The 27136-nt window shown below is 40.9% G+C and overlaps 1 protein-coding gene across 1 annotated transcript in view; it reads left to right on the forward strand.

Moving 5' to 3' along the window:
• Positions 1–21376, forward strand: part of pls3 (plastin 3 (T isoform)) — a 71986-nt gene extending 50610 nt beyond the window's left edge. The window contains exons 11-16 of the mRNA NM_001002326.1: positions 15271–15349; positions 16066–16183; positions 16340–16473; positions 20328–20451; positions 20577–20701; positions 20848–21376. Coding sequence (NP_001002326.1) covers positions 15271–15349; positions 16066–16183; positions 16340–16473; positions 20328–20451; positions 20577–20701; positions 20848–20980 — 713 coding nt within the window. The 3' untranslated portion in view covers positions 20981–21376. The remainder of the gene's footprint in view (positions 1–15270; positions 15350–16065; positions 16184–16339; positions 16474–20327; positions 20452–20576; positions 20702–20847) is intronic.
• Positions 21377–27136: the final 5760 nt, after the last annotated feature.

Below are 27136 nucleotides of genomic sequence, written 5' to 3' on the forward strand. Positions count from 1 at the left end.
TTATTGTGACTGGTGGCAGGTGGGCGGATGGAGGAAGATCCCCAATATAATAATAATTACGGCAATTTACCCGACTATGCCACCTTGGGAAATTACCCAAAGAATTAAAATACACACACCACCTATATAAAAGACACGCACAAGTTCGTTCCACCAATTAGAATCAGAGACCTTGGCACAGTACAAAAAAAAACTTCTTTATTAACAAGCTTTGAGTAAAAACATGATTAAAACCAATATTGCAACATTGACATTGTGGTTTGTAAAATTACAAATTGTGCTCAAGGGCCAGAGCTCACCAGCCAGGGATGGTGGCCAAACTGCACTTCAAGTGAAAACACAGCACTTCACTGTGTAAAGAGCACACACGCACAAGACACACATTAATCACTAAACACTGTGAGAAAAATCCTAAAAATCACCTATAAAATTAGCCTTCCGCCCTGGGAGCTCTTGCTCTGTCATAAGCAGACAAGTCAGTTCGGACCAAGGCCCTGCAATCAAACGGTTCACAATTAACACAAAAGAAATTCTAAAATGGACAAATGCATATGTATTAGAAGAAATTATAAATGAAAGCAAAAGTCAATTAAATCCCACTATAAACAATAAAAAGAAACAAAAGTTCAATCTTAAGCCAAATTAAAGGAAAATAAACCATACATCAATAATGAAGAAAATAGAGCCCCAGTAAATCTTTACAAAAAAAATCAAAATCAAAACAAGCTGGATGAATAAGTCAAAATAACGAAAATAAACAAATAAATCCAGCCAAAACTATAGGAGGATCTTACTTTATAGAAAATGTATACAATCAAATGAACCAAAAAGGGGAAATGGGACTCAAACAAGTAATAATTAATAAACCAAGAAAAATTTAACCATCCTCCTATAAACCCACACAGAAAATAAATCAGAACACAATTTAAGAAAACAGAAAATTTAATTTAAGGAAACAAAAAACAGGACAGCACTGTTCAACAGGAAAGCAATATTCAACCCGATTAGACTTTTCAGTGCCCTCTGCAGGTGCAGGAAATGACGAAAGCACGTTCACGGTGATCAGTTGATGCATTCCAAGTAGCAAATGTTTTCCCCTTTTTATAGCCCAAATGCCGTTTGGTGATAGGATGGAGACAAAGACCCATAAATTACTGATGCTAGGCAACTAATCTCTCCTGCCACAATATGAAACCAAACTTGCTATCTCGTAAGCGTGCTATCTCGAAATAAGCGCATTTTACAGTGTTTTCTCTTGATTATATGTATAATCCATTTAAAAATAATATTGTTTTGTTTGCGTTTAAACATTGCGACCATCCACACAAAATATTCTTATTGTTTTGTTGCTGTCGTACCATGGATTTTTTCTCAAATTATCATTAAATGGGAAGCTAACAGATTACTAGATAAAATAAGAATTTAATCAGTTGTCATCAGTTAAACAAGCAGAGACATTGCCAGAAGCGGCTAGGACTCTACAGACAGACTCGGGCCAGATATGGTTAACAGGAATCGGGCCAGTGCTTTATAGCCGCATCACAAACGGATGTTCATGAGCGAGCTCCGGGCCGATAACACTCGCCGGTGCCGAGCCGGTGCCGAATCGGAGCCGGAGGCGGCGAAGGGCAGCCGAGCTCAGGCCGATTACTGCCTGCTATCTGGGGTAAAAATGTGGACATGTTTTGTCCCATATTTTTATCAATTTTTAAAAGTAGCTTTTCATGCAAATCATCCCACATGCATTTTATGAAGATGCCTCATTTCCTACTTTGATTGGGTAATATTTGATGTCATCGTCAGTTTGATTGGTCTTAGTGAGGAGGAGTCTTTTAAGCAGAGTCTGTCAAATCTTGACAGAAAGTAATGGCAGATGCTTCTAGGTAACCCTCCTCATCTTAAAGTTTTAAAGTTTAAATGCAAGCGACTGAAAAAATACTGCAGAGAGTGGGAGGAAACAAATACCTGGCTGCAGAGTGTTAGAAATTGTTATTAAGTCAAGCGTGGATAGTTGTTATTGCAAATAATGACAAATATTTTAGACAAAATCTGTTATCAATACCACACTTTAAAATTAGGTTCATAAGAATTTTCTCCTTGCCTTTAGGTTACAGCAGCGGAGTTAACGCCATTGTACCACACTATTAAACATAACATCAGCCATATCAGTGCTACAGAGTTGTAAAAAAGAAAGACTGACTGCATCTGTTTACGCAGATTTCAATAAAAGACAGTTTATTTTAATTTCCAAGTGTTCATACTGTCCTAAAAACATATTTTAGGTTGTGATTTACCACAACTGGCATGCTACTGGGCCTGTGATCACTGTGGTCTAGGTCCCCAAGGGATATGGTCCCCACTGCAGTATGCATCCCTTATTTTTTTGTAACAAAAGTGGTAACCCTAGGTGAATCAAAAATGTTATTATAGCTGATAATAAATTAGAACTTTAAAAATAAGTATCTTTTCAAATTTCTTTATTCTAAATTCTCATTATTTATAAAACTAATATAAAACAATTTGACAAAATGTAAGGAAATATTTTTAGTACATCAAAAACTGTAATTATGATAATCATCCTACATCCTACAAATCCTTATTATTAAATAGAAAAATCAGGCGAATAACTGCAAAAAGATTTAGTATTTAGAAAAAAAAACACCCATTTCAATAAGATAGCTATGGGCCTGATAATGTGATGATAAAGAGAGAGTTTAAAAAGACTTATGTTATTTTAGCCATTGTGCAAATAAAACATGTCTCATATATCAGTAATAATAAAAGATGGAGCACAGCCTGTAGTTTTTTTGACAAATTGTTTCAATTGAAATTGGACATGCTCTGAGACATTTGGAGATCTGGCATTTATCATATACTTTTACATTTAGCTGTTTATTCTGCAGGGTGATGCGGTGGCACAGTAGGTAGTGCTGTCACCTCACAGCAAGAAGGTCGCTGGTTCGAGGCTCGGCTGGGTCAGTTAGCGTTACTGTGTGGCGTTAGTTTGTTCTCCCCGCATTTGCCTGGGTTTCCTCCGAATGTTCCGGTTTCAAAGACATGTGGTACAGGTAAATTGGGTAGGCTAAATTGTCCATTGTGTATGAGTGTGAATTAGTGTGTATGGATGTTTCCCAGAGATGGGTTGCAGTTTGAAGGGCATCCGTTGCGTAAAACATATGCTGGATAAGTTGGCGGTTCATTCCGCTGTGGCGACCCAAGATTAATAAAGGGACTAAGCCGAAAAGAAAATGAATGAATGAATGTTTATTCTGCAGTTAGTTTTCAGAGCATATTATTCACCAACAATATCAGTCTACTATAATGACAGACTATGTTTTAATGATCATGATGGACTCATTCAAAAGCAAACTTCAGTTTATGTGATTTAAACTTTTCGTTTATGTGATATACACAGTTTATGTGATTTACACTTTTAGTAAAAAATTTCTTTTGCTGCTGCAATCCTCACTTGTATGTGTCACACACCTCACACACCTTATACTGGCACAGTAGAATCCCCTGCAAAGTTTTGGCTCTGTTACATCTGAATGCAACTATAGCCCCTCACATGACAGCAGGGAAAGGCACAGCCAATCAGAATGTTCAAGTGTCTTTGGGGGCAGTGCAACTCAAGTATAGAATGTGATTTAACCATTTCTGCATGTCTAGGGTAATACTGACAGTGCGATTATTATTATTATTTTTAAGTGAATTAGATTATTGGTGAAGACATTTCAATAGTTGGTGGATATTGGTGAGGATGTGTTCCCTCTTTCCATGCTAATTTTACGCCCCTGGTTTCCTAAGATTTTCCTAGTTGCATCTTATAGCAAAAGCCATGGTCTGCAGAGAGCTTCTATAGCATCAAAGGGATCTCATTGTTATAAGTTATCAGTCAGGAAAACCATATAAACAAAACCTCTAAGGCATTAGATATATCAGGGAACACAGTGAAGACCATCATCATCAAGTGGAGAAAATATGGTGCAACAGTTTCATTTCCAAGAACTGGACATCCCTCCAACATTAACAGATCAAGAAAGCCTAAACTAACATTAAAAGAATTGCATGAATTTCTGGCAAATACTGGCTAAGTAATATATGTTACTGCAATCTCCACAATAAGTGGCAGCTCATTATTAATCTCCTAGCAGCGAAATGCAGGCCAGAGTTAATAATGTTAGACTTTGCTCCAAGACTTTGGCTGAGGCACCCTTATCCAGTGCCCACTGCTGGTACCGGTACTGGTGCACTCAGATCTTCCTCTCCTTCTCACTCCCAGTGATGTACTTCATAAGCTAAAGCTGGTGGCAATCCAGTTCCATGAATTGGTGATGGTTGTTGTCCTTCTTTAGCCCCAGGCATAGGTGGTGAACATAGAAAGAGAGAAAGCAGGACCCTACAGTGAAAACCACTCTAGTTGTTAATAAATTTTTCACGTGTAACCCCTGAAACTGCCCGCATTCTTCACCAGATGTCTCAGGTGAAAGATCACACGGACACAGAGACACAGTTAAAATCCTCAAGGTTTATTTGTGGAGTAGAGCTAAGGAAAAGTCCATTGGGATGTGCGGGGCAGTGAGTTGATTGTCCAAGGTTCTGGTGTTCACTGTCTCCCACGACGGCATCTGTTAAATACTCCTCTTTCAATGAGCAACAGCTGTCCCTAATAAACAGGTGAGGAGTGCTGATTGGGTTAAGGGAGGTGTTCCCAATGCTGATGCCACACTGGCAGGTCTGTTTGATCAGTGTAAGGTTACGTTCACACTGCGAGGCTTAGTGCTCAAATCTGATTTTTTCATGCATTTATTTTTTATTTTTTTGGCTGAGTCCCTTTATTAATCTGGGGTCACCACAGCTGAATTGATCACTGGGAATTAAATATTTAGCATGTTTTTATGCAGCGGATGCCCTTCCAGCCGCAACCCATCTCTGGGAAACCCATACACACTCATTCGCACACATACCTACACCATGGAAAATTTTGCCTACCCAATTCACCTGTACTGCATGCCTTTAGACTGTGGGGGAAACCGGAGAACCCGGAGGAAATCCATGCAAACGCAGGAAGAACATGCAAACTCCACATAGAAACGCCAACTGACCCAGGCGAGGCTCGAACCAGCGACCTTTTTGCTGTGAGGCAACAGCATGATCTACTGCGTCACCTCTGATTTTTTTCTCAAATCTGATTTTTACGCATGGCTGTTCACACTGCTCTTATGAATGTGGCCAATATCAGATATGCAGTGTGAACAGATCATGGTCCTAAACTGACCAGCATGCGCAAAAGTACATATATGGACAGCACAAAATGTCTAATTATGCCCACAATGTATATACTGTATGAAGGAAGCATGTTGTCGGATCATGCTTGTATGATTATTACCCTTTTCACAGACAATGGTGTATTTCATGAACTGTAGAGTGGTGTTCTGCTACTACTAATGTATATTTCGGCATTTAGGACCTAAAATAAGTTCCCCTTCGGGGGGAACTTCAGCACTATAAGTGGATTTGATTGTAAAATCCACGCATTTGGAGGTTCGGTTCAGAAGCTACTCGTCTGAAAGAGTATTGAACGGGCCAATTAAGAATGAATTGGCAGCGCAACCCTGCGCAGGTGAGCGGCATAAGCAATCAACTGAGTATATAAGCTCACCTGGCGCCAGCAGACGCTATCCTTTTCGCTTCAGAGACTTTCTGATCGAGTCGATGAGGGTTCCTCCTGCTGTGACCAGCGATTCTGAGCGAACGAGAGCATTCTCCCGGTCCAGAGTGTGTACACGCAGTGGCAGATGGTCGAGCTGGGTTTCTCCCTTGCCTGGCGTTCTTTGGGTCCGGTCCTCCAGAGCGGTGCGTATAAAGTTGCAAACTTCACAGAAAGAGCAACACAGTCGTGCAGCACGTCCTTATCAGGACGGCGCTCCGACTGTGCGTTTCTGGATGCGGTGGTTTCCTGTCCTCGGATGATGGGCGCGGGCACTGCGTTACATGTCTGGGGGTCCAGCATGTTAATGCGCTGCTCGCGGGCAGTTCATGTCGTCATTGCGATGCCATGACTGTTGCGCAAGATCGCGGTTAGCCTTTGCAAAGGGCGAACCACCCCAGTTGTCCCCTGCTCTGCAGCGGGCACTCGGGCAGATCTGAGGGTTTCAGCGAGAGATAATCCGTCGCCCACGGGCCCGCGGACCTCCCGCTCCTCTAAGCGCTCCATCCAAGCTTCGGGCGGGGGAAGCGATCCGTCTAACAGATGGTAGCCCTTACGCCCGATGACACCGGAGACCAGATGTCCACCGCGGCATCGGAGGGTGGGCTTTCATTGTCCGATGATGATCCAGACCCGCTCGCCCCCTTCGGGCTGGTGAGCGCTGTCACTACGGATCCTGAAACGGACATGTTAGCCGTGCTTTCCCGGGCTGCTTCGGCCGTGGGTTGGAGATGGTTTATCCCCCAGCTCCGCGGCCGGACCGACTAGAGGGGCGTTCCCTTCTTCCCGGAGGTGCACAGTAGGCTCACGCGGTCTTGTAAAGCACTTTTTTTCTGCTCGTGCTGCGTGTTCCTCCACCCTAACCACTCTTGACGGTGAAACAGCCAGGGGGTATGTGGCGATTCCTCAGGTTGAGTGCGCGATGGTGGTAAATCCGCGCGGCGCCTCTTCTTGGCGGGGTCCGCCTCGTCTCCCATCCAAAGCCTGTAAGTTATCTACCTCCCTCGGAGCTAGAGCTTACATAGCTGCGGGCCAGGCTGCTTCCGCCTTGCATGCGATAGCCACCTACCAGCGCTACCAAGCGCAGGCGCTGGCCGAGCTGCACGAGGGTGGGTCCAACCCAGGCTTACGAGCTTCGCACCGCCGCCGACTTAGCTCTTCGGACTACTGAGTCCGCTGCGTGTGCGTTGGGGAGGACGATGTCCACATTAGTGGTCCAGGAGCGCCACCCCTGGCTGATATGCGCAAAGTCGACAAAGTCCGCTTTCTTGACTTCCCCATATCCCCAGCCAGGTTCGGCGACACTGTCTGTGAATTCACCCAGGAATTCAAGGCGGTGAGAGAGCAGTTGGTGGGTGATGTCTTATCGGCGGTCCGTAGCCCGCTCCGCCCGCCGTGCCATTCATACCTGCTCCTCGCCGAAGGCGCCCGCCTACGAGAGCTGCTCCGCCCCCGCACACGCCTCCGGCGAAGCGAGCGCGTCGGGCACCTCGGAAGCAGGCAGCCCCCCTGCCCAGAACGCCGCTAAGTCCGGCAACGGACCGCGAAGCGCCCCTGGGACAGGCCATCTGGAGAAGAGGGAACTTGCTCTTTCCCCGCTGGAGGGCGGGGCCCCATTTCCAACGGCACTTTTTACTGCCATGAAAACATTATGAAAGGGCACTTTTCACTTCCCCAGATGTGACAGCCCGAAATCTGCCAGTCTGGGACTCTATGCTTTCTAGCTTGCAGATTCGGTGCGTTTCGCCAGTGGCTCACGAGCGCTGGGAGGTCGGTCTCCTTTCTCCCACCCCTCGACCCTCCCCTCCGGAGCTCGGGTTTGGAGTGAGAGCAAATATCTCACCTCCAGCTTTTCCGTGGGACCCGCGAGCTTCCCGGATCAGCACACCCACTCCGCGCTGCCCCACTGCTGGTACGTCAGCGATTGTAGCGATGAGTCCATTAGCGAGAGCTCTGCCTGCCTGGTTAGCGCGGGCCAGCTCTTCGCGGTGGCTCATACGCACAATCAGACTCGGCTATGCGATTCAGTTCGCGAAACCAAGTTCGCCCCCCAAGTCACGGGTGTGTATTCACCAGGGTCAGCCCCCTGTCCGCCCCTGTCTTGCGAGAGGAGATTGCTGTCCTCCTGGCGAAGGATGCAATCGAGCCGCTCCCTCCAGCCGAGATGGAGAGCGGGTTTTACAGCCCACGCTTCATCGTGCCCAAAAAGAGCGGTGGGTCATGGCCAATCCTAGATCTGCGCGTTTTGAACCACTGCCTGCACAAGCGGCCGTTCAGAATGCTCACGCAGAAGCGCATCCTCCGGTGCGTTCGTCCTCTGGGTTGGTCTGCAGCATTAGACCTGATGGACGCGTATTTCCATGTCTCCACTCTTCCTCGCCACCGACAGTTTCTGCGGTTTGCGTTTGAAGGTCGAGCTTGGCAATACAAAGCCCTCCCCTTCGGGCTCTCTCTGTCTCCGCGGGTCCTCACCAAGCCCGCGGAGGGTGCCTCAGCGCCCCTTCGGCTCGCGGGCATCTGCATACTCAATTTCTTTACGACTGGCTGATTTTTGCCCTCTCTCGGAGCAGTTGATTATGCACAGAGACAAAGTGCTCTGGCACTTCCACCTGTGGGGGTTTCAGGTCAACCGAGAAAAGAGCAAACTCGCCCCCGTGCAGAGGATCTCTTTTCTCGGGCTGGAGCTGGACTCGGTCACCATGGCAGCGCGCCTCTCCGGAGAGCGCGCTCAGCTGATGCTGTACTGTCTGAGAGAGCTCGACAGTAAAATAGTGGTCCCACTGAAACTATTTCAGAGGCTCCTGGGGCATATGGCATCCGCAGCCGCTTCATGCCGCTCGGATTATTCTATATGAGACCACTTCAGCACTGGCTTCACGATCGAGTCCCCAGACGCGCATGGCACGCGCGCGCACACCGAGTCTCTGTTACTGCGCTGTGTCGCCGCGCCCTCAGCCCTTGGAGCGACCCCTCGTTCCTACAGGCCTGGGTGTCTCTAGAACAGGCGTCCAGTCAGCAGACACTTCCAACACGGGCTGGGGGGCTGTGCGTTGCGGGCATGCGGCTGCGGACCTGTGGAAAGGTACCCAGTTGCATTGGCATATCGCCTGGAGCTGTTGGCAGTGTTCCTCGCTCTCCACCATTTTTTTCCGGTGCTGGAGCGGCAACACGTGCTGGTCAGGACGGACAGTACGGCGGCGGTGGCGTATATCAGCCGTATGGGGGGGTATGCGCTCTCGCCGCATGTCTCAGCTCGCCCGCCGTCTGCTCCTCTGGAGTCATCCGCGGCTGAAATCGCTGCACGCCATTCATATTCAGGCAAGCTCAACCGTGCAGCCGATGCGCTCTCACGGCAGCCTTGCGTCCTGGAGAATGGAGACTCCACCCCGAGTCTGTTCAGCTGATATGGGCGCGATTCGGGGAAGCCCAGATCGATCTGTTGCTTACCCCGAGATCGCTCATTGCCAGTTGTTTTTTTCCTGACCGAGTGCTCTCGGCACGGATGCACTGGCTTACAGCTGGCCTCGGGGCACGCGCAAATACGCGTTTCCCCCAGTGAGCCTGCTCGCGCAGTTACTGTGCAAGGTCAGGGAGGACGAGGAACAGGTTGCTGGTTGCGCCCCTCTGGCTCAACCGGACCTGGATGTCAGAGCTCTCCCTCGCGATAGCCCTCCCCTGGCAGTCCCTTCGAGAGAGCACCTACTCTCTCAGGGACAGGGCACCACCTGGCACCCTCGCCAATCTTTGAAGAGATTTTTAGACGCGAGGAAGACTTAGGTAACCTCCGATTGCGGTGGCTAATACCGTCACTCGGGCTAGAGCCCCCTCCCCGAGCGCGCCTATGCCCTGACGTGGAGTCTATTCACTGAATGGTGTGTCTCTCGCTGAGAAGACCCCCGTAATTTGCCAGATCAGCGTTGTGCTTTCTTTACGCCGAGAGAAGTTGGAGAGCAGGCTGTCGCCCTCCACACTCAAGGTTACGTGGCTGCCATCTCCGCTCTTATAACGCGGTGGCTGGCAGCACCGTGGGAACGCATAACCTCATCATCCGGTTCCTCAGGGGCGTTAAGCGAATTAATCCACCCCGCCCCCTCTCATGCCCTCTTAGGATCTCGCCCTCGCTACACAAGCCGCGTCAGATCCCTTCGATCCTCGACTCAGTATTTTTCTGTCCCTGAAGACAGCTCTGCTGGTCGCGTTGATATCGATTAGAGGGTCGGGGACCCGGAGGCATTTTTCGGTCAGTGACTCGTGCCTGTAATTGGGCTGGCTTCTCTCACGTCCTGAGACCCCGCCCGCGATATGTGCCCAAGGTTCCTACCACTCCGTTTTAATACGAGGTAGTGAGCCTGCAAGCGCTGCCCTCGGAGGAGGCAGACCCAGCCCTTCTTATTGTCCAGTTCGCGTTTTGCGTATTATCCGGACCGCACTCAGAGTTTAGATCATCTGAGCAGCTCTTCGTCTGTTATGGCGGTCGGCAGCAGGGAAGTGCCGTACCGAAATAAGTTCCCACTAGATTGTGGATGCCTTTCTTTCACTATCAGAGCCGAGATGAGCCGCGTCCCCCGAGAGCGCGTGCGCACTCAACTCGGAGCTTCGCATCCTCTCGAGCGCGCGCACGCGGCGCCCCTCTAACAGACATCTGTAGAGCTGCGGGCTGGGTAACACCCAACACATTTGCAAGGTTTTACAATCTGCGAGTGGAGCCGGTTTCCTCAAGGGTATTAGGTAACCCTTGGTGATTGAGGAAACAATTCGGTAGGGTGTTGAAACACGCTTGCTGCGCCATTTTCCCTAACACGGAGATACGTGCGCCTTTTTATCTGTCAGTAAAGTTCCCCGTCAGGTGAGCCCTGCAGATTCCTCCGTGGCCCCCAGCACTGACTCAGCGGAGGAGTCACTTGCTGGCCCACTACGTTGTAGGTCTGCCCGCTGGTCAGCCCGCGTTTTGGGTAAAGGTGCCTGCTATGAGTGATCCCCACTAGGCGATCCCATATGCTTATTCCGCCACGGTTAAGTCCCCCCCCTGGGCGGACCCGTGTCTTCCCTCCCCGCTAACCACTCTTTTGCTATGCGTACTCCCCCTTTTTAGGGCTAGTCCATAGGTAATTCTGCCATCTATCCCCCCTTGGGTAACGGATGGCCTCCGCAGCGTCCTCCCTATCGGGATTGCACGCTTCCCAACGTACTGTCGTATTTTCCTAGAATTATCTAGATGCTCACGACTTCCCAAAAAATATATATAAATCCGTAAAACTTCTGTTGAAGTAGGATAAATTAGGGCCAGGGACACGTTGGAGGACCGCGCCCCCCATGATGTGGGTGCGTCACGCTTGCTTGACTATCTCCTCATCGGGGGTGTTGGTAAGGTGCAGTCATTATGGCGCTTTCAATGGGCTCCCAATGCGTGGATTTTACAATCAAATCCACTTATAGTGCTGAAGTTCCCCCCGAAGGGGAACGTTCGAGGTTACTAAAGTAACCCTTCGTTCCCCGAGGAGGGGAACGGAAGCACTATACTCCGTCGCCATAATGACTGTCCCTTAGCTGTTGAAAGTCTCTTCAGCTTAAAAAGGATAGCGTCTGCTGGCGCCAGGTGAGCTTATATACTCAGTTGATTGCTTATGCCGCTCACCTGCGCAGGCTTGCGCTGCCAATTCATTCTTAATTGGCCCGTTCAATACTCTTTCAGACGAGTAGCTTCTGAACCGAACCTCCCAATGCGTGGATTTTACAATCAAATCCACTTATAGTGCTTCCGTTCCCCTCCTCGGGGAACGAAGGGTTACTTTAGTAACCTCGAACGTTTCTTGTGATTGAAAACACTGATGATTTGTGATTTATGACAACTGCAGTTGCGTTTCTTTCTGACTACCGGTGTAGTAAACGCTTAAAGGGTTAATGAGCAGCAACTGACTGAACTGTAAATGCAGAGTTGGTTTATTTCTGTTTGCAGAGTTATTTAATTTTACTTCATTAAAAACAGCAGATGTGTGCAGAAGAAGGGTTTGGGTGCTCGAGCACCTGACCTTTTTTTCTCTTGGAGTAAAGGAGGAGTATATGATGTTTGCAGCACAGAATGATGACGCATGTCCCTTGAAGATTATGTAAAAGTCACATGAAATCCGACACAACCAATCACATTGCGTTCGCATTGCAAATTCACGTGTTTAACAAGAGTCCTGTTTTAAACCCATTTAAATGCCAATATTAGGTTAGTCATAGCACCACCTTTAAGTGTTTACCAGCATATTGACCTCTATCATCCTTTCAACGCTGCATGCAGGTTTAATTGTTAGATAATGTTAGGCTCTGAAGGTTATCAGTGCCAAAAACACTAAGAATACTGTACTGTAGATTTAATGTTGATTTTGGTCACATAAATAAGTGTTTATTTTGTCTCTCAGGGAACTGTATTTAGAAATTCATCATTAAATTAACTGAAACTCTGTGAAAACAAAACACACAAACACAAGAGCTATATCTATACAAAGCTTAAAGTGTCTACTTTTAAATGCAGTGAGTGCATGTTGCAGCAAATATATCTTGATAAAGTAATCAGTATGAAACCAACACTATGGGCCCTATCATACACCTGGCGCAAGGCGTGACGCAATAATTGTTTGCTAGTTTCAACTTGACGCAAGAGTCGTTTTGAGCCACTCTGTTTAAATAGCAAATGCATTTGCGCTCATATGTGCACCCATAGGCGTTCTGATCTAAAAAATGAGAGCGTTTGTCTTGCACAGAGCGTGTTAGTTGTGTGCCTGGCTTACACATTGCTTAATACAGACAGGGTGTATAGCAATACGCAAATAACTTTACAAATGAAAAATAATTAAAAAAATTAAGGATATATATAGTGTAACACGGGGATTGACAGAGACAACTGAGGTTTGGATCCACATGCAGGTTTTATTCGGATAGTCAGGCAAGCAATGGTCTACACGGGTGCAAACAGATGTATAAAGGCAATCCAGAAACGTAGTCAAAGTAACAGGCGAGATGACGGTAGGCAGACGGCAGACTGAGACAAAAAGGTAAACAAAGCTAAGGTCAAAAGACGGGAAAACAAGACAAGAATAATGCAGTGCAATGTCACTATACAGCTAACAAGACTCAGCAATGTGAATGAGTGAGTGTGCTGCTTTAATAGTGTGTGTAATCAGTCTTTGACAATATTCAGGTGGTGGGAGAGTTATCAGTCAGAATAAGGAAGCAAGTGTTTGTGTGTGAGTGAAGTGCATGTATGAATATGTAGTCCAGAAATGGCTGATTTGGAGTCCATGATTATTGTAAATAAGATCCAGTGAACTTAGGAGTTAAGATCACTGGTGATTGTGACATATAGGATATAATAAGGATATATAGCCTATAGGACATAAATATAAAGGATTAAAATATTACAAAACATATTATTTTATAGCCTACATAAATATAGAAAACAAAGTTTCATGCCTTCTTCTCTGGAGGCTTTTTTAGTTTATTCATATGCATAACAGCTTTTGTATAATGTTGTTATTATTATTAGCAGTATTATTTATTATGTGCATATGTATATTTGTTATTTTTAAAACAAGCTTAGATTTTCTCACCTGTCAGGTTTTAGACCATATAGGGCAGAGCATGTGTACTTGGATGTAACTGTTGTTGTTTTTTAAACACACAGCGTTATTATTGTTAATTAATTCATCTAGAAATTACAACTGAATTTAGAAATAATTTTTGAACAAACATTTGAGCTAAACAAACGAAATTAATTATTTATAGGCTAATGGATGTCTGTGCCTACAAGGTTTCCCTATCAACGAAAGTGAAAGTGAAAGTTAATAATGAGGAGGCTTATCTCTCATTCTCATGCTGTAGATGCTCTGTTTAACCGTTTACTTGCTAGTGAAATGCTCAGTTTTTCCACTTACAAAGTTTGATTGTTTTTTTCTCAAAACACACCCATAACTCATTAAGAAAATAAGCTCAACCCTTTTAGACCATGCGCCACTGCGCGAAGCGGAATTTTCCATCCTTAAATTAGCAAAAGTGGATTCCGAGACGCCCTAATATAGGGTATATGCCGAACTAGTGTTGTTCCCATACTGATAAACTTCCGGTGACCTGTTATTGTGATTTTTTTTGTTTTCAATTTTTTATGGTTCTTTTTACAGCATCGATGTTGTAATGTCATTAAAATACATTAAGTTAAATAAACTTCATTCATTTAGTTGTACAAGCATGAAACCAGAAAAAAAGCTTTTTACTCGCACGCGCCCGTCAGAATCGGCAGGCTAACACAAAAGCTCCATTGAACATACTGGGGTAAAATAAATGCTTATAAAGACATGGCGGGGAAAAATGTAATATAATGCAGTGCTTCTTGTACAATCTGAGACCCACTTTATATCAGATATAACTCAGCCAGTAGAGATTGCTGATTTTTTTAAAAAACTAACCTTAAACACGCCGATTTTAACATTGGCATACAGTTCCCCGGAAGCGCTTAACCCAGGTTACTGGCAAATTAAAAGTTCTATTAACATGCTTCGGCATATACCGTATTGCTTTTGCGCCCTGCGCTTTCACTTTGCGCATGGATTTTCAAAATAGAGCCCTATGACAGTCTAAGCTCATTATTTTTAATGTGACCACACCCTCAAGGCTTTGTTATTACAATTGTCCACATGAGACACATGCAGCATGTAAACTAGTTTTCAAAAAAAGCTGCGGAATCTCCATGAATACATAAGAGATATAAATAACAAAAATATATAAAAGGACCTAAAATATTATTTTGATTTAAAATAATTGTTTTTTATATTTAAAATAATATTTTGTTCTTGTGTTTAAAGCTTTTGTTGATGCATTACTTCAGTGTCTCTGAGGCATTTAGAGTTTTTTTTTTTTTTTTTTTAATGCTGGATTAATCCACAAAGTTTTGAGAGGGGTGTGGATGCAGACTTGATGGACCTGCAAGCTTAGCTGCATCCAATGCTTTTAATGCGCACCCCAAACCCTACCCTTCACAGTGATACTTTCATTTAGTGGATTGTGTCTGACATTGCTAGTCTGAGATTTGCAATATCAGCTTACAAATTCAAGTCTGCACCCAGATACTATTGATACAGTAGTTTTCTGTTTTGTGATGGTTGTGGGAGTGAAATGCTTTTTGAACAAGAAAAATGTAGTACTAGAATGTATATTGTCAATAATATGGTTCAACAAAACAGCAAAACAGCTCATAAGGAAATTAATAATTAGTCATAACTAGTTGCAATTATCCTACACATTTTTTCAGTTATACATCATAACTTGTAGCAGATTTAAGTTTACAATTCAAATAAACTTTTCAGAAAATTTTGCAATTGGTAATGATGTACATGGACTATCTATCTATCTATCTATCTATCTATCTATCTATCTATCTATCTATCTATCTATCTATCTATCTATCTATCTATCTATCTCTGTCTGTCTATAAATATATATCATTAGAAAAGAGTGTGTGTATTTCTTCTGTTAGATTGATTGATTAACCCTCTTTTTTTTTCTTTTTTTTTTTTTTGCAGGAGAGACCAGAGAAGAACGCACTTTCAGAAACTGGATGAATTCTTTGGGTGTCAACCCTCATGTCAATCATTTATATGGGTAAATCACACACATTTACTCTTCTTTTTACAGCCTGCTCTACCAAATGGTTGACCATATTTTGACTGTTTATAATAATTACTATTACTGTCATTTAAAGAAGGACTGTTTTAAATAAAGGTTTACGCTACACAGCATTGTTGGTTTACAAAAAAAAAATTTAAATTGAACAAACATAATTCTGTTGCACACTATACTTGCTCTAAACTTAATTTTGGTTTTACTGTAAAAAAAAATACAAGAACACATGTTAAATGAGATTCTGAATTATTGTATAGCATACTTCAAAAAATTACGTTTTTTTAGAATTTAGAATTTTAGAATTCAAAGATGTTTTATTTAGATTTTTTTTAAATAAATTTGTCTTCACTTCATATTTCAGCTTATGTTTTATGATTTTTCATACCATATGTATTAATTATGGTACTTTTACTATAAACAAACATATCAACTATTTGGTAGAGGCTGATATTTTAGAAATTATGGGATGTGTTAAAAAATGCATTGAGTCTGTTAACTGGTGACATCAGGAGTTAAGAAATGCAATCCAATTTTTTTCTTGGAGGGGCTGTTAAAGGGTTAATGTAGGATTGCAATCTGATTTTATGTCTAATTCTAATCCAGTTGAAAGTAAAGTGAATGTCTTTATGTTTTACATTTTAAGACTTTATTAGATCAGATTGAAAAAATGAAAATGATTTTTTTTACTCTCCTAGTGACCTCCAAGATGCTCTAGTTATCTTGCAACTTTATGAGAAAATCAAGGTACCTGTTGACTGGAACAACAAAGTCAACAAGCCTCCATATCCTAAACTAGGGGCCAACATGAAAAAGGTATTCATTTATCAGTAATTTTTACAAAATTTCTGGACAAATCAACAAGTTCAAACCTGCAAACAAGATATGCTTTCTAATTTGCTACTTTTCTTGTTGGATAATGTCCAGTTGTGTTTTCTGTATTTACATGCATTTGTGTGTCTGTGTGTACAGCTGGAAAACTGTAATTATGCTGTGGAACTTGGGAAGACCAAAGCCAATTTCTCATTAGTGGGCATCGGGGGGCAAGATCTGAATGATGGAAACCCAACTCTCACTCTTGCCCTGGTCTGGCAGCTCATGAGAAGGTGACACTAAAAGTATTAACATAGACAATGAGGTATAGTAGCAACATGGCTTATCGGACAATGGGCATCCATCTTGACAGTTTAGATTTTTTTAGAGATGATTTTACATGAATCACTTGATTTCCATTACATTCAGTAAAAAGGCCAACTGGAATGCACGTCCTCAATACATTTTTTTTCTAATCTGAGCAGGAGAACCTGTAACACTTGATTGAAAAAAGAAATCACACTTGTGCATGAGAAATTATAAATGGTGTATTGACATGACAGTCGTCATTTTAATCTAAAATCCGATTTTTAATATGTAACAAATATAACAATGTTATTCCACAAGTACTCATTTGCGACTCTCATATGGAAACATTGGGTCTCATTCACTAATAACAAAAACTATGGAATACACAAGACGTGTCACTCTTATAGTTTTGAAAAGTGTAATGATCAATATGGCGAATGAAGCCCTGCCTTTCAGTGCAGGAGCCAATCATCGATTGATATAGACTAGGGATGTCAACCTAAATTCCTAGATTGCCGCACCCCTGCACAGTTAAGTTCCAACCCCAATTAAATACACCTGATCAAACTAATTGAGTGCTTTAGTCTTGTTTGAAACCTACAGGTCAAGCGTGTTGAAGCACGGCTGGAACTAAACTGTGCAGGGCTGCGACCCTCCAGAAATTGAGTTTGACATCCCTGGTATAGACTGACAATACTCCAAGACATGGGCTTGGAGCAGACATTAGTTTCTGCAAATTTTGTGTGATTCAAACGTTTACAAATTAAACTAAAGAGACCGTTGTTTAATTTAAATGGTGATTCTTAGTATGAAATTTAATTGTATACTTGGCAAGTGATTTTGGAGAATTCGATGTTACCCCATTCAAATAGAATGCCTGAAGCATACTGCCCGAGAGACAATTCAAAAGGCCTAGGGCTACACTTCTCACCATGCATTGTATCTTTTCTAAACATACAGTTTAGTGTAAAATGATGTTTGTTGCTAAGAAAACTAAAACAAACAAACAAAATTATATTTTAATTGAACACATCACAATGTACAGTACACATGCATTTTCTGAAATGGCACAGCTGAAAATCTATGGTTAAAGTGCCACCCAGTGACCAAAAGCTGCTGGCACACGTAGGTACCTCTGCGGTGGCGCTACTACTGAAGTAGTTACATCTGTATATCACACTTGAGATTGGCTGTGTTGCTGTCACTGCCACTACATAAAAGTATTTTAAATACTGGAGTAATGAAGAAAAATAATTAAACATGATGACAGTGGTATGAAAGAATGAATGAATGAAAGAATGTTCAAGACCAACCGATTTAGATGAACATTTTTTTTATTTTTTTTATTCATTACAATGTTTGTTTACATATGTTGAATGCTGAATTCAGAAATGCTACCACTTTTAGTACAAGTTTATCATCAATAACATAAAATAATTATTAAGTATTATTTAAAAAAATTAAAGTATGGCGGCAACAGGCCAAATCAGTTACCAGGCCACTTGGAATCCTTCCAGTGTACTCAATGGCCAGTCCAACCCTGGTCAAAAGATGTGTTTGTTCATAGTGTTCGATGATGCAGATTAGAGGTAAAACATGTCTTTCCACTTACCTACAGGTTTCTACTTATTCTGACCCCTTAAGTATTTCTCCTTCCAGTATTACAGAAAATGTAGTAGTCATATTAACTGTTAGGATTTGTTATTTAACTAATCGTAATATTGCCAAAAATATAAATGCCTTGGTTGCCACGTGATTGTAATTATGATTTGGTACAATAGCAGCATCCAAGAATGATCTAGTCCTTTAAGAGCAAAGATGGGCCAATTTGCCAACAAATATGTGGGAAAATTATTGAAATCTTTTAAAACAATGTTACTCGAATAAAGATAGAAATACATTTGGATATTTCACCTTCAACAGTGCATAACAAAATTTAAAGATTCAAGGAATCTTGACATATTTTAGTGCATAAAGTACAAGGGCGCAAGCCTAAGATGAACAACTGTAATCTCTAAACTGTCAGGTGGCACTGCATCAAGAACTCTCATTCATCTATAAGTGATATCATCACATAGGCTCAGTGTGCTCCAGACCAAAGAAAAGAAATGATCATACATGTTACCAGCAACAAATTGTTGTGTCAGTGCCCTTGTCAGGTAACTAGCACTTCTGTGATGGCACCATTAATGAAAATACATAGAAATTTTGGAGCACAATGATGCCTTCCAGAGAAGCTTGTGCATTATTCAACAAGACAATGCAAAACCACATTTAGCAAACATTAGCAAGTCCTGGCTGTGGAGAAAGATGATACAAGTACTGGACTGGCCTGTCTGTCAAAAATGTGAAACATGTTCACATTTTAAAGTTCAAAATGCAACAGAAAATCCTTAATGGTACCCACCTTAAGACTTGTTTGCTGGAAAAATGGGACAAAATTACACCTGAAACACTTGTTGTCTTCAGCCCCTTTACATATTTTAAGAGTTGTGACAAGGAATGGCAACAATACACAGTGGTAAATGCTTTACTGTTCCAACTTTTTTTAAAATGTTTTGCAAGAACCAAAATTGGAATACGTGTTTATTTTGGGAAAAAAAAACATATATAAAATAAAAATCACGAAGAACACATTGGATAATGTTTGTTGTAATGTCTGAAATGAAATACAAGTCTTTGTAAATTTTATTATTACTTCTTTTTTTTTCAATTGTGTTTTCCATACTATCCCAACTTTTTAAATTTGGGGTTATGCAACTATTTGTTAATGAACTGTACACCCTTTGTATTTTTTATATTTTAAGTTATATACAGACAGTTTTTGTTGTTATAAAAAAATGCACAGTATCATTAAATACTATCTTACTTTTGTATCTACACCGCAATCTGATAATATCCCCTTGGCTCCTGATACTGGGTGTAGGCTATTAAATCTATTAGAATTTTTTTTCTCTCTCTTTTTATTTGACAAAAAATAAATAAATACAGGCGAAAGCAGTGGCGCAGTAGGAAGTGCTGTTGGCGTTTCTGTGTGGTTTGCATGTCCTCCCTGTGTTCGCGTGGGTTTCCTCCGTGTGCTCCGGTATCCCCCACAGTCCAAACACATGCGGTATAGGTGAATTGGTTAGGCTAAATTGTTCGTAGTGTATGAGTGTAAATGAGTGTTTATGGGTGTTTCCCAGAAAAGGGTTGCAGCTGTAAGGGTATCCGCTGCATAAAAAACATATGCTGGATAAGTTGGCGGTTCATTCTGCTGTGGCAACCCTAGAATAATAAAAAGACTAAGCCGAAAAGAAAATTAATGAATGAATAAATAAACACTTAATTTTGTGAATACTGTGAAAACTGATGGCAGCCATCTTGTGAACTGAGAAACTGGCCATCTTGTCCTTTGATGGATTGGCAGAGGCCATTTTATGAGCTGGCTACGGTCTGGACTGATGAGCAGGAGACAGGAGTATAGGTTATGCCAGCATTGGTGTAGAGTTTGAATGAGCAGCAAACTCTTTCACCAGCAGATCTTGCTGTCTGTTACACATCCCCCAAAAAAATCCATGGTGAAGGGGGAAACCAAAGAGAGCAGTGCAAAGTACATATAAACTCCATTAGCATCCCTCAAGAACCAGCACGGGTGAGGGTAGATTTTAATGGTTCATTTAGTCTATAAAAAAGTAAACGAGAGCATAACCTGGTAATTATGAAGTGTTGGCAATGTTTAAATTATCCTAAATGTGGTTCTCAAGGAAGCACTTACCTTGATACAGATGGACTAATATTGCAAACTAATAATGTTCTTTTTTATTTATTTATTTTTTTTATCTGTGTTCACTTCTAGATATACTTTAAATGTACTAGAGAACCTGGGTGATGGGCAGAAAGTCAACGATGATGTTATCGTCAGCTGGGTTAATAAGACTTTGTCACAAGCAGGAAAATCAACTAAAATATCAAATTTTAAGGTCCACATTCTTTTATTTATTCAGTTAACATTATATATTAATATAATAAATATTATTCATAAGTTAAACAAGTACATGCATATGTTGGTTCAATGTCAGAAGTTTGTGTGAATTGTGGATTGTAGGACAAAGAGATCAGCTCCAGTCTGGCAGTCTTAGATCTGATTGACGCCATCCAGCCCAGCAGCATAAATTATGACCTAGTGAAGAGAGGAAGTCTGAGTGATGGAGACAAACTGGACAATGCAAAGTAAGATTTTATGTGTTCAGTTTACTTTAAGCAGTAGTAACTGCAGGTGTAAATGTATGAAGAAAAAACATAAATGCCATTAGATATACCAGAATTTAGGTCTATCATATTTCATAGTGTGCTAAGTTTTTATCCTTGTCTTGCAGATATGCTGTTTCCATGGCCAGGAAGATTGGCGCTCGTGTGTACGCCCTGCCTGAGGATCTAGTAGAAGTCAAACCCAAAATGGTGATGACTGTGTTTGCTTGTCTAATGGGCAGAGGTATGAAAAGGGCTTAAAATTATACTCTGTGGACAATCAAATACTGATGTCCTTACCAAAAGCCATTTTGCTGGTTGAAAGGCTTCTGGTTTATTAAATTCTTCACAACCACAATAAAAATGGCAATAGGTGTTATTTTTTTTTAACTATTATTATTATTTCTTTTCTCTTCTTTTTTTTTTTTCCTTTTTCGTTTGTAGGGCAAAGTTAAAATTGGCTAAAAGTTGTGGAAAATGATGACTGGTTCTTTTAGATCAAAAATGTAAATATAAAAATATATATACAAAGGGCGCAAATTCATATAAAATTTTAATGAATTGTAGAATGGCAAAACCATTTGTGTGTTGAATTCAATTCATTACTCTTTTTTCAGTATTGTTTATGTAAGCAATAAAATAAGTGTGTATGATTGATAGGTACAGTTTTACAGAATTCTTTAGACACAAATGTTACAACTAGCCCAACTGGATACAGCATTGCTTCTGTACAGAACATGCTTATGTTTGAATCATAGAACTGGAGTGCTTTTTTTTTTCTTAAAGATTATACATGCTACAGAATTTACCAGAAATGTTTTAACACAAACGTTTCACTAAGACACAATAACACATTCCATAGTCAAGTGTCAGTGTACTTTTGCCTTATGTTTATATATATATATATATATATATATATATATATATATATATATATATATATATATATATATATATATATATATATATATATGTATATATTATAATAACTCTGAATAGCTTTTTTTTTATAAAAGACCTCAAAATGAACTATGCATGATCTGTATTTCTTTTCTTTAAAGTGATATACTCCTCATTTAAAATATTTAACCATAAAATAATACATGATGTAAGTTAAAAAGATGACAAATAAACTGCTTTTGATAAACTCACATTTGGTTGGTGTCTTACATTCGCAATGTCTGTACAACTGAAAAAAAAAACATCAACATACAACCAGGTATAGTATATCAGTTTCAGCAGTTTCACCTCCCTCATTTTTTTGTAAAGGCTAATTTATATTATAAGTGCACATGTGTGGTCAGGTACAGCCTTCGCACTATCACAGACCCCTCACCTTTGCTTACGCCTACGCTGGTGCACACCTCTCAAAAAATGTAACTACAGAGAGTCACGTGACGTGCTGATGAACCTAGCCGCACTCGAGTAGAGCTCCGTACATTCGGCCCCTTTCTTGCTGATTTTTCCTGTTGATTTATTAATATTACTTTCTCAGATAGCACACAGTTGGAAACAGCATGAGTTGTTTTTCTAAGTTGATTAAGAAAAAATCCAAGCCTCAGGTGGACAAGATGGCGAACACTGTAGCGCACTGAGGATATTCTAAAGAGTGAGATGACTGTGATGCAGAACGAGTTCGCTTCTCATATGTCAGTTGTTCAGTCAATGTGCTCCAAACTGGATCTTCTAACAGGGGAAATGAGAGAACAAAAGAAAGATGTCGCAGACCACGATAGACGAGTAACCGAGCTAAAGCAACAGGTAGTGGATTTACAGGATCGTAGTAGGCGCAGCAATTTACGTCTGATTGGATTGCCCGAAAGTGCCGAAAAAGACGACCCGATGGGTTTTATTGAAAAGATCGCTGCCGATGTGGCTCCCGTCTCTAGCGGGAAAAGATATTGAAGTGGAACGAGCGCATCACGTGTACACAAGGCTGTCCTCAGATCGCGCTAAACCATGGGTTTTCCTCTTTAAATTACTTCGGTACACATGATGGTCATGATGGAAATTTGTGCAGATTAACTTTGAGCCCGCCAGATGGCATTTTAACCCTAAATTGTTACAGGATGAAAACCTTTGCTGTCAAATCAGAAATAAATTTGCTGAGTTTATTGAAATTAACAAAGGTTCAATTTGAACACTGAAATGAACACTTTGGAATGCAGTTAAAGGATTTATAAGGAATAACTCAATTTCATATGCCTCCTTTCTTCAGAAAAGCCGTCACAAAAAGATTGCTAAACTAGAATTACAGCTCCAGAATCTGACTAGAGATGATCAATGTTGTTTTTCAAACAATACACTCAGCAAAATTTGACAGTTAGGTCTGAACTCCAGGGCAAAATCCCTCATTCAAAGATCCAAGCAAAATTATTATTTTCAAAGGAGCAGACCAAGCCATCTTTTAGCTCTAAGACTACGCAACAGTGAAAAGTTCGCTAATATCTCAGCAGTAAAATCCCAATCTGGGCTCATTGTGACAGACCCCAAAGATATTAACATCGTCTTTCGTTCTTTTTTCTCTAACCTTTACACTTCTTCTACTAATGGCATCCCTGACTCTTTTGTATCTTTTCTCTCTAGTCTTGATTTACCTAGGTTGTCAGATTTAGATGCAGAATATTTGGCAGAGCCGATCACTTTACAAGAGCTGGAATCAGCAATTCGAGCTATGCACAAGGGTAAATCTCCAGGCATAGATGGTATTCCAATCGAATTGTATATTACTTTTTGGTCAGATTTAGTGCCCTTTATGTTAGATATGATAAATTTTTTAGTTACAGAGTGCTTTTTTCATCCATCTATAAATATGGCTGTTATTTCTCTCCTGTTAAAAAAAAGATAAAGATCCGACCTCTTGTTCTAGCTACCGGCCAATTTCTTTGATTGGGACTGATGTTAAATTATATGCTAAAGTACTATCTTGTCGTTTAGAAAAATTCATAAATATGCTAGTCCATCATGACCAAATAGGATTTATCAAATCTCGCTCCGCTACGGATAATTTGCGTAGATTATATCATATTATGAATTCATCAGATATGTTATCTTCTCCCGCTGCAGTATTATCTCTAGATGCAATGAAAGCTCTCGACCAACTAGAATGGAACTATTTATGGGCAGTTTTACAACATCTGGGCCTAGGATTGAGTTTTATAAACATGATAAAAGTCCTGTACGCCTATCCAGCAGCTACTGTACTCACAGGCTGTGTTTGTTCCAATCCATTTTTTATACATCGAGGTACTCGTCAGGGTTGCCCTCTCTCTCCTCTCTTATTTGCCCTATCCTTGGAACCTTTAGCCCAAGCAGTCCGACAATCTGAACTATTTCTCCTATATCTATACGGAATACTTATCATCATATTTCTTTGTTTGCAGATGACATCTTAGGGCCCTATCATACACCCGGTGAAATGTGGCGCAAGGCGCGGCACAATAGTCTTTTGCTAGTTTCAGCTTGGCGCAAGAGTTCTTCTGAGGCGTTGCACCACGCTGTTTAAATAGCAAATGCATTAGCGCTCATATGTGCGCCCATAGGCATTCTGGTCTAAAAAGGAAATATCTGAGGCGCACTGCTGCCGCGTTGCTATTTTGAAAAACTAAAATAGATTTTTCATTAGACCAAAACAAACCTGGTCTAAACTCCGGGTTGCGCCTCGCTTACACACTGCTTAATACGCACCAGAGAGCAATAGGCAAATATCTTTACATATGAAAAAATTTTAATATTAAGGATATATATATAGAATATAATAGGAATAGATATAGGATATAAATATAAATAATTAAAATATTACAGAACATTATTTTCTAGCCTACATAAATATGAAAAATCACCTCTTTTATGTCTTCTTCATCTCGGGAGGCTTTTTCAGTTGATTCATAACAATTTGCTTTTGTATAATGTTATTATTATTAGCAGTATTATTTATTATATCCATATTTATATTTGTTTTATTAAAACAAGCTTAGATTTGCCCACCTGTCAGAAATTAATTATGTGCAGGCTAATGTATGTCTGTGGGTACAACATGTTTCCCTATCCATGAGAGCGAAAGTGAAAGTAAATAATGAGGAGGCTCATCTCTCATTCTCCTGCTGCAGATGCTCTGTCTAACTGTTTTCTTACTAGTGAAATGCTCAGTTTTTCAACTTACAAAGTCTGTCATGTAAATAGCAAATGCACTATGGCACAAAGGGAAAAGGAGATGAGACGAGAGATGATTGGTTTATTCAAAAAGGGAAAAGGTCATGAGATGAGAGATGATTGGTTTATTCTCAAAACTGTTAAACCATGTGCCACAGCACAAAGTGGATTTTCCTGTCCTTATATTAGCAAAAGTGGATTCGGACACACCCTTAATGTTTTTGCGCCCTACGCTTTGGGCCTGGATCCTCAAAATAGAGCCCTTGGGGTTCATTGTCATTTTTTTTTTTCATCAAACCAAGCGCAAAAACACATGAGGAGGAAATAAGTCATAATCATAAGACATAATCTTTAACCTAATGACTTTTATTAAAAATGTTGACAGAGATTTTGTGAAATAATAATAACAGCGGAGCATTAATTAAATGCATATTTCCTGTGGAGCGATGGATTGAGGTAGCCTGATATTTTATTTGACAGAAGAAAAAGAAAACATGATTGGATAAACAGCGGGCCCTCAGCCTCCTCCACTGGACCAGCTCCTTCTTCTGGTACAAATGTCTTGAAAAGAAACGGTTTGCAGGAGATTGCTTACAACCCATTATAAAAGAAAAAAAATAAGTGATAATGGCATTGATTTCACTTCTAATCTTTAGTTTAGCAGTTCAGTTCTTTATTATTTTTTAGCATTTGTTGTTTAAGCACTTTAAGCAATTGTTATTGTTTAAAAAAAACACTTTATTTGACAGTACTTTTAAATAAATGGTGCAAAGCATAATCTCATATCTCAGTCTGTTTACCATTTTTTTAAATCACTTTAAGCTCTTGTTACTTTATTTTTGTCATTATCATCAATATTTTAAGTCTTTCTGTGCAGTTTCTCTCCACTAACACCCCCTCCCCCCCAAAAAAGTTCAGTTTTTTTACTTTAACCCCTGGTGAAATGCTCATTTTTTCCAATTAGACTTACTTTACGTCCAGTAATTAGCGAATGCGCTTATGGAGCGATGCAGCTGGCTCTTAAAGGTAATGGGAGATGAGACTCTAATTGGTTTATTGTCAAAACACACCTATAACTCATTAAGAAAATAAATTCAACCCTTTTAGACTATGCGCCACGGCACAAAAACTTGATGCATGTGTTTCATGATATATATGGGATGGGAAACGTCCTCGCATTAAACTGACTACTTTACAACTATGTAGATTACATGGAGGTCTTTCTTTTCCCAATTTTAGACTGTACGCACAAGCTTTTCCCCTCTGCCCTTTATCAGTTTGGTTTGATCCTGCACTTCTGTGTCTTGGAGAGCAATTGAGGAATCTTTTGTTAATCCATATAAATTAAATTCTCTTGTTTTTTCAGGGGTCCCACTTAAACAATGTAAATCTCATTTTGATCCTATTGTAACCCATCTCCTCTTTACATGGAGGGATGTAGAAAGACGTTTAAAACTAATCACAAAATGTCATAGGCATTCACCTATTTTCCGTAATAATAATTTTCTGTCACGCGGTACTCCATTTCATTTTCCGCAATGGTCTCATAATAAAGTAAACACTTTAGGAGATATCTATGATGACAATGGTTAAAAATCTTTCCAGAACCTTAAAACTCAATATAATTTGCCAGGCACCTCCTTTTTTGGTTTCTGCGCATTAGATCAGCTCTCCTGGCTTATGGGGTACCTTGGAACTCTCAACTATCTATTGACCCATTACGTAAATTACTCCTTCCTTCTGACAAGTCTCCCTCCTCTGCTTCAGTTATCTATCTCTTTCTTCTTGAGCATTCATACAAACCTCTACCTATTACAACTGTTTGGGCTAAGGACCTTAATGAGGATGTACACATTTTATTTTCAGATCAGGTATGGGAGAGGTTTAAAATGTCTTCTAGAAATCCTAATCACCAAATGGAAATTGCTGCATAGGTTCTACTTGACTCCAAATAATCGTTTGTATATGAATCTCTCACCTTCTTCTAATTGTAATCTCTGTTTACAAGGATCTTTAGGAACTTTTTTGCATTTCTTTTGGGAATGTCCCTCTCTCTCTCCTTTCTGGACTCATACTTGTTGGGAACTGAGATATGTTTGACTTTTCATCATTTTTTCATGAATGACTTTTGGGACCTCACTTTGTCCGTTCAACAAAGATGTCTTTTGTTAACTGCTCTCACAGCAGCAAAAAAAATTGCTGGTCAATCGCTGGAATCCTCCTCATACCATGGACAGACGAACCTGGACTGTTTATTTGTTGGAC

Source organism: Danio rerio, chromosome 14, assembly GCF_049306965.1.
Source record: "Danio rerio strain Tuebingen ecotype United States chromosome 14, GRCz12tu, whole genome shotgun sequence".
Taxonomy (NCBI): Eukaryota; Metazoa; Chordata; class Actinopteri; order Cypriniformes; family Danionidae; genus Danio; species Danio rerio.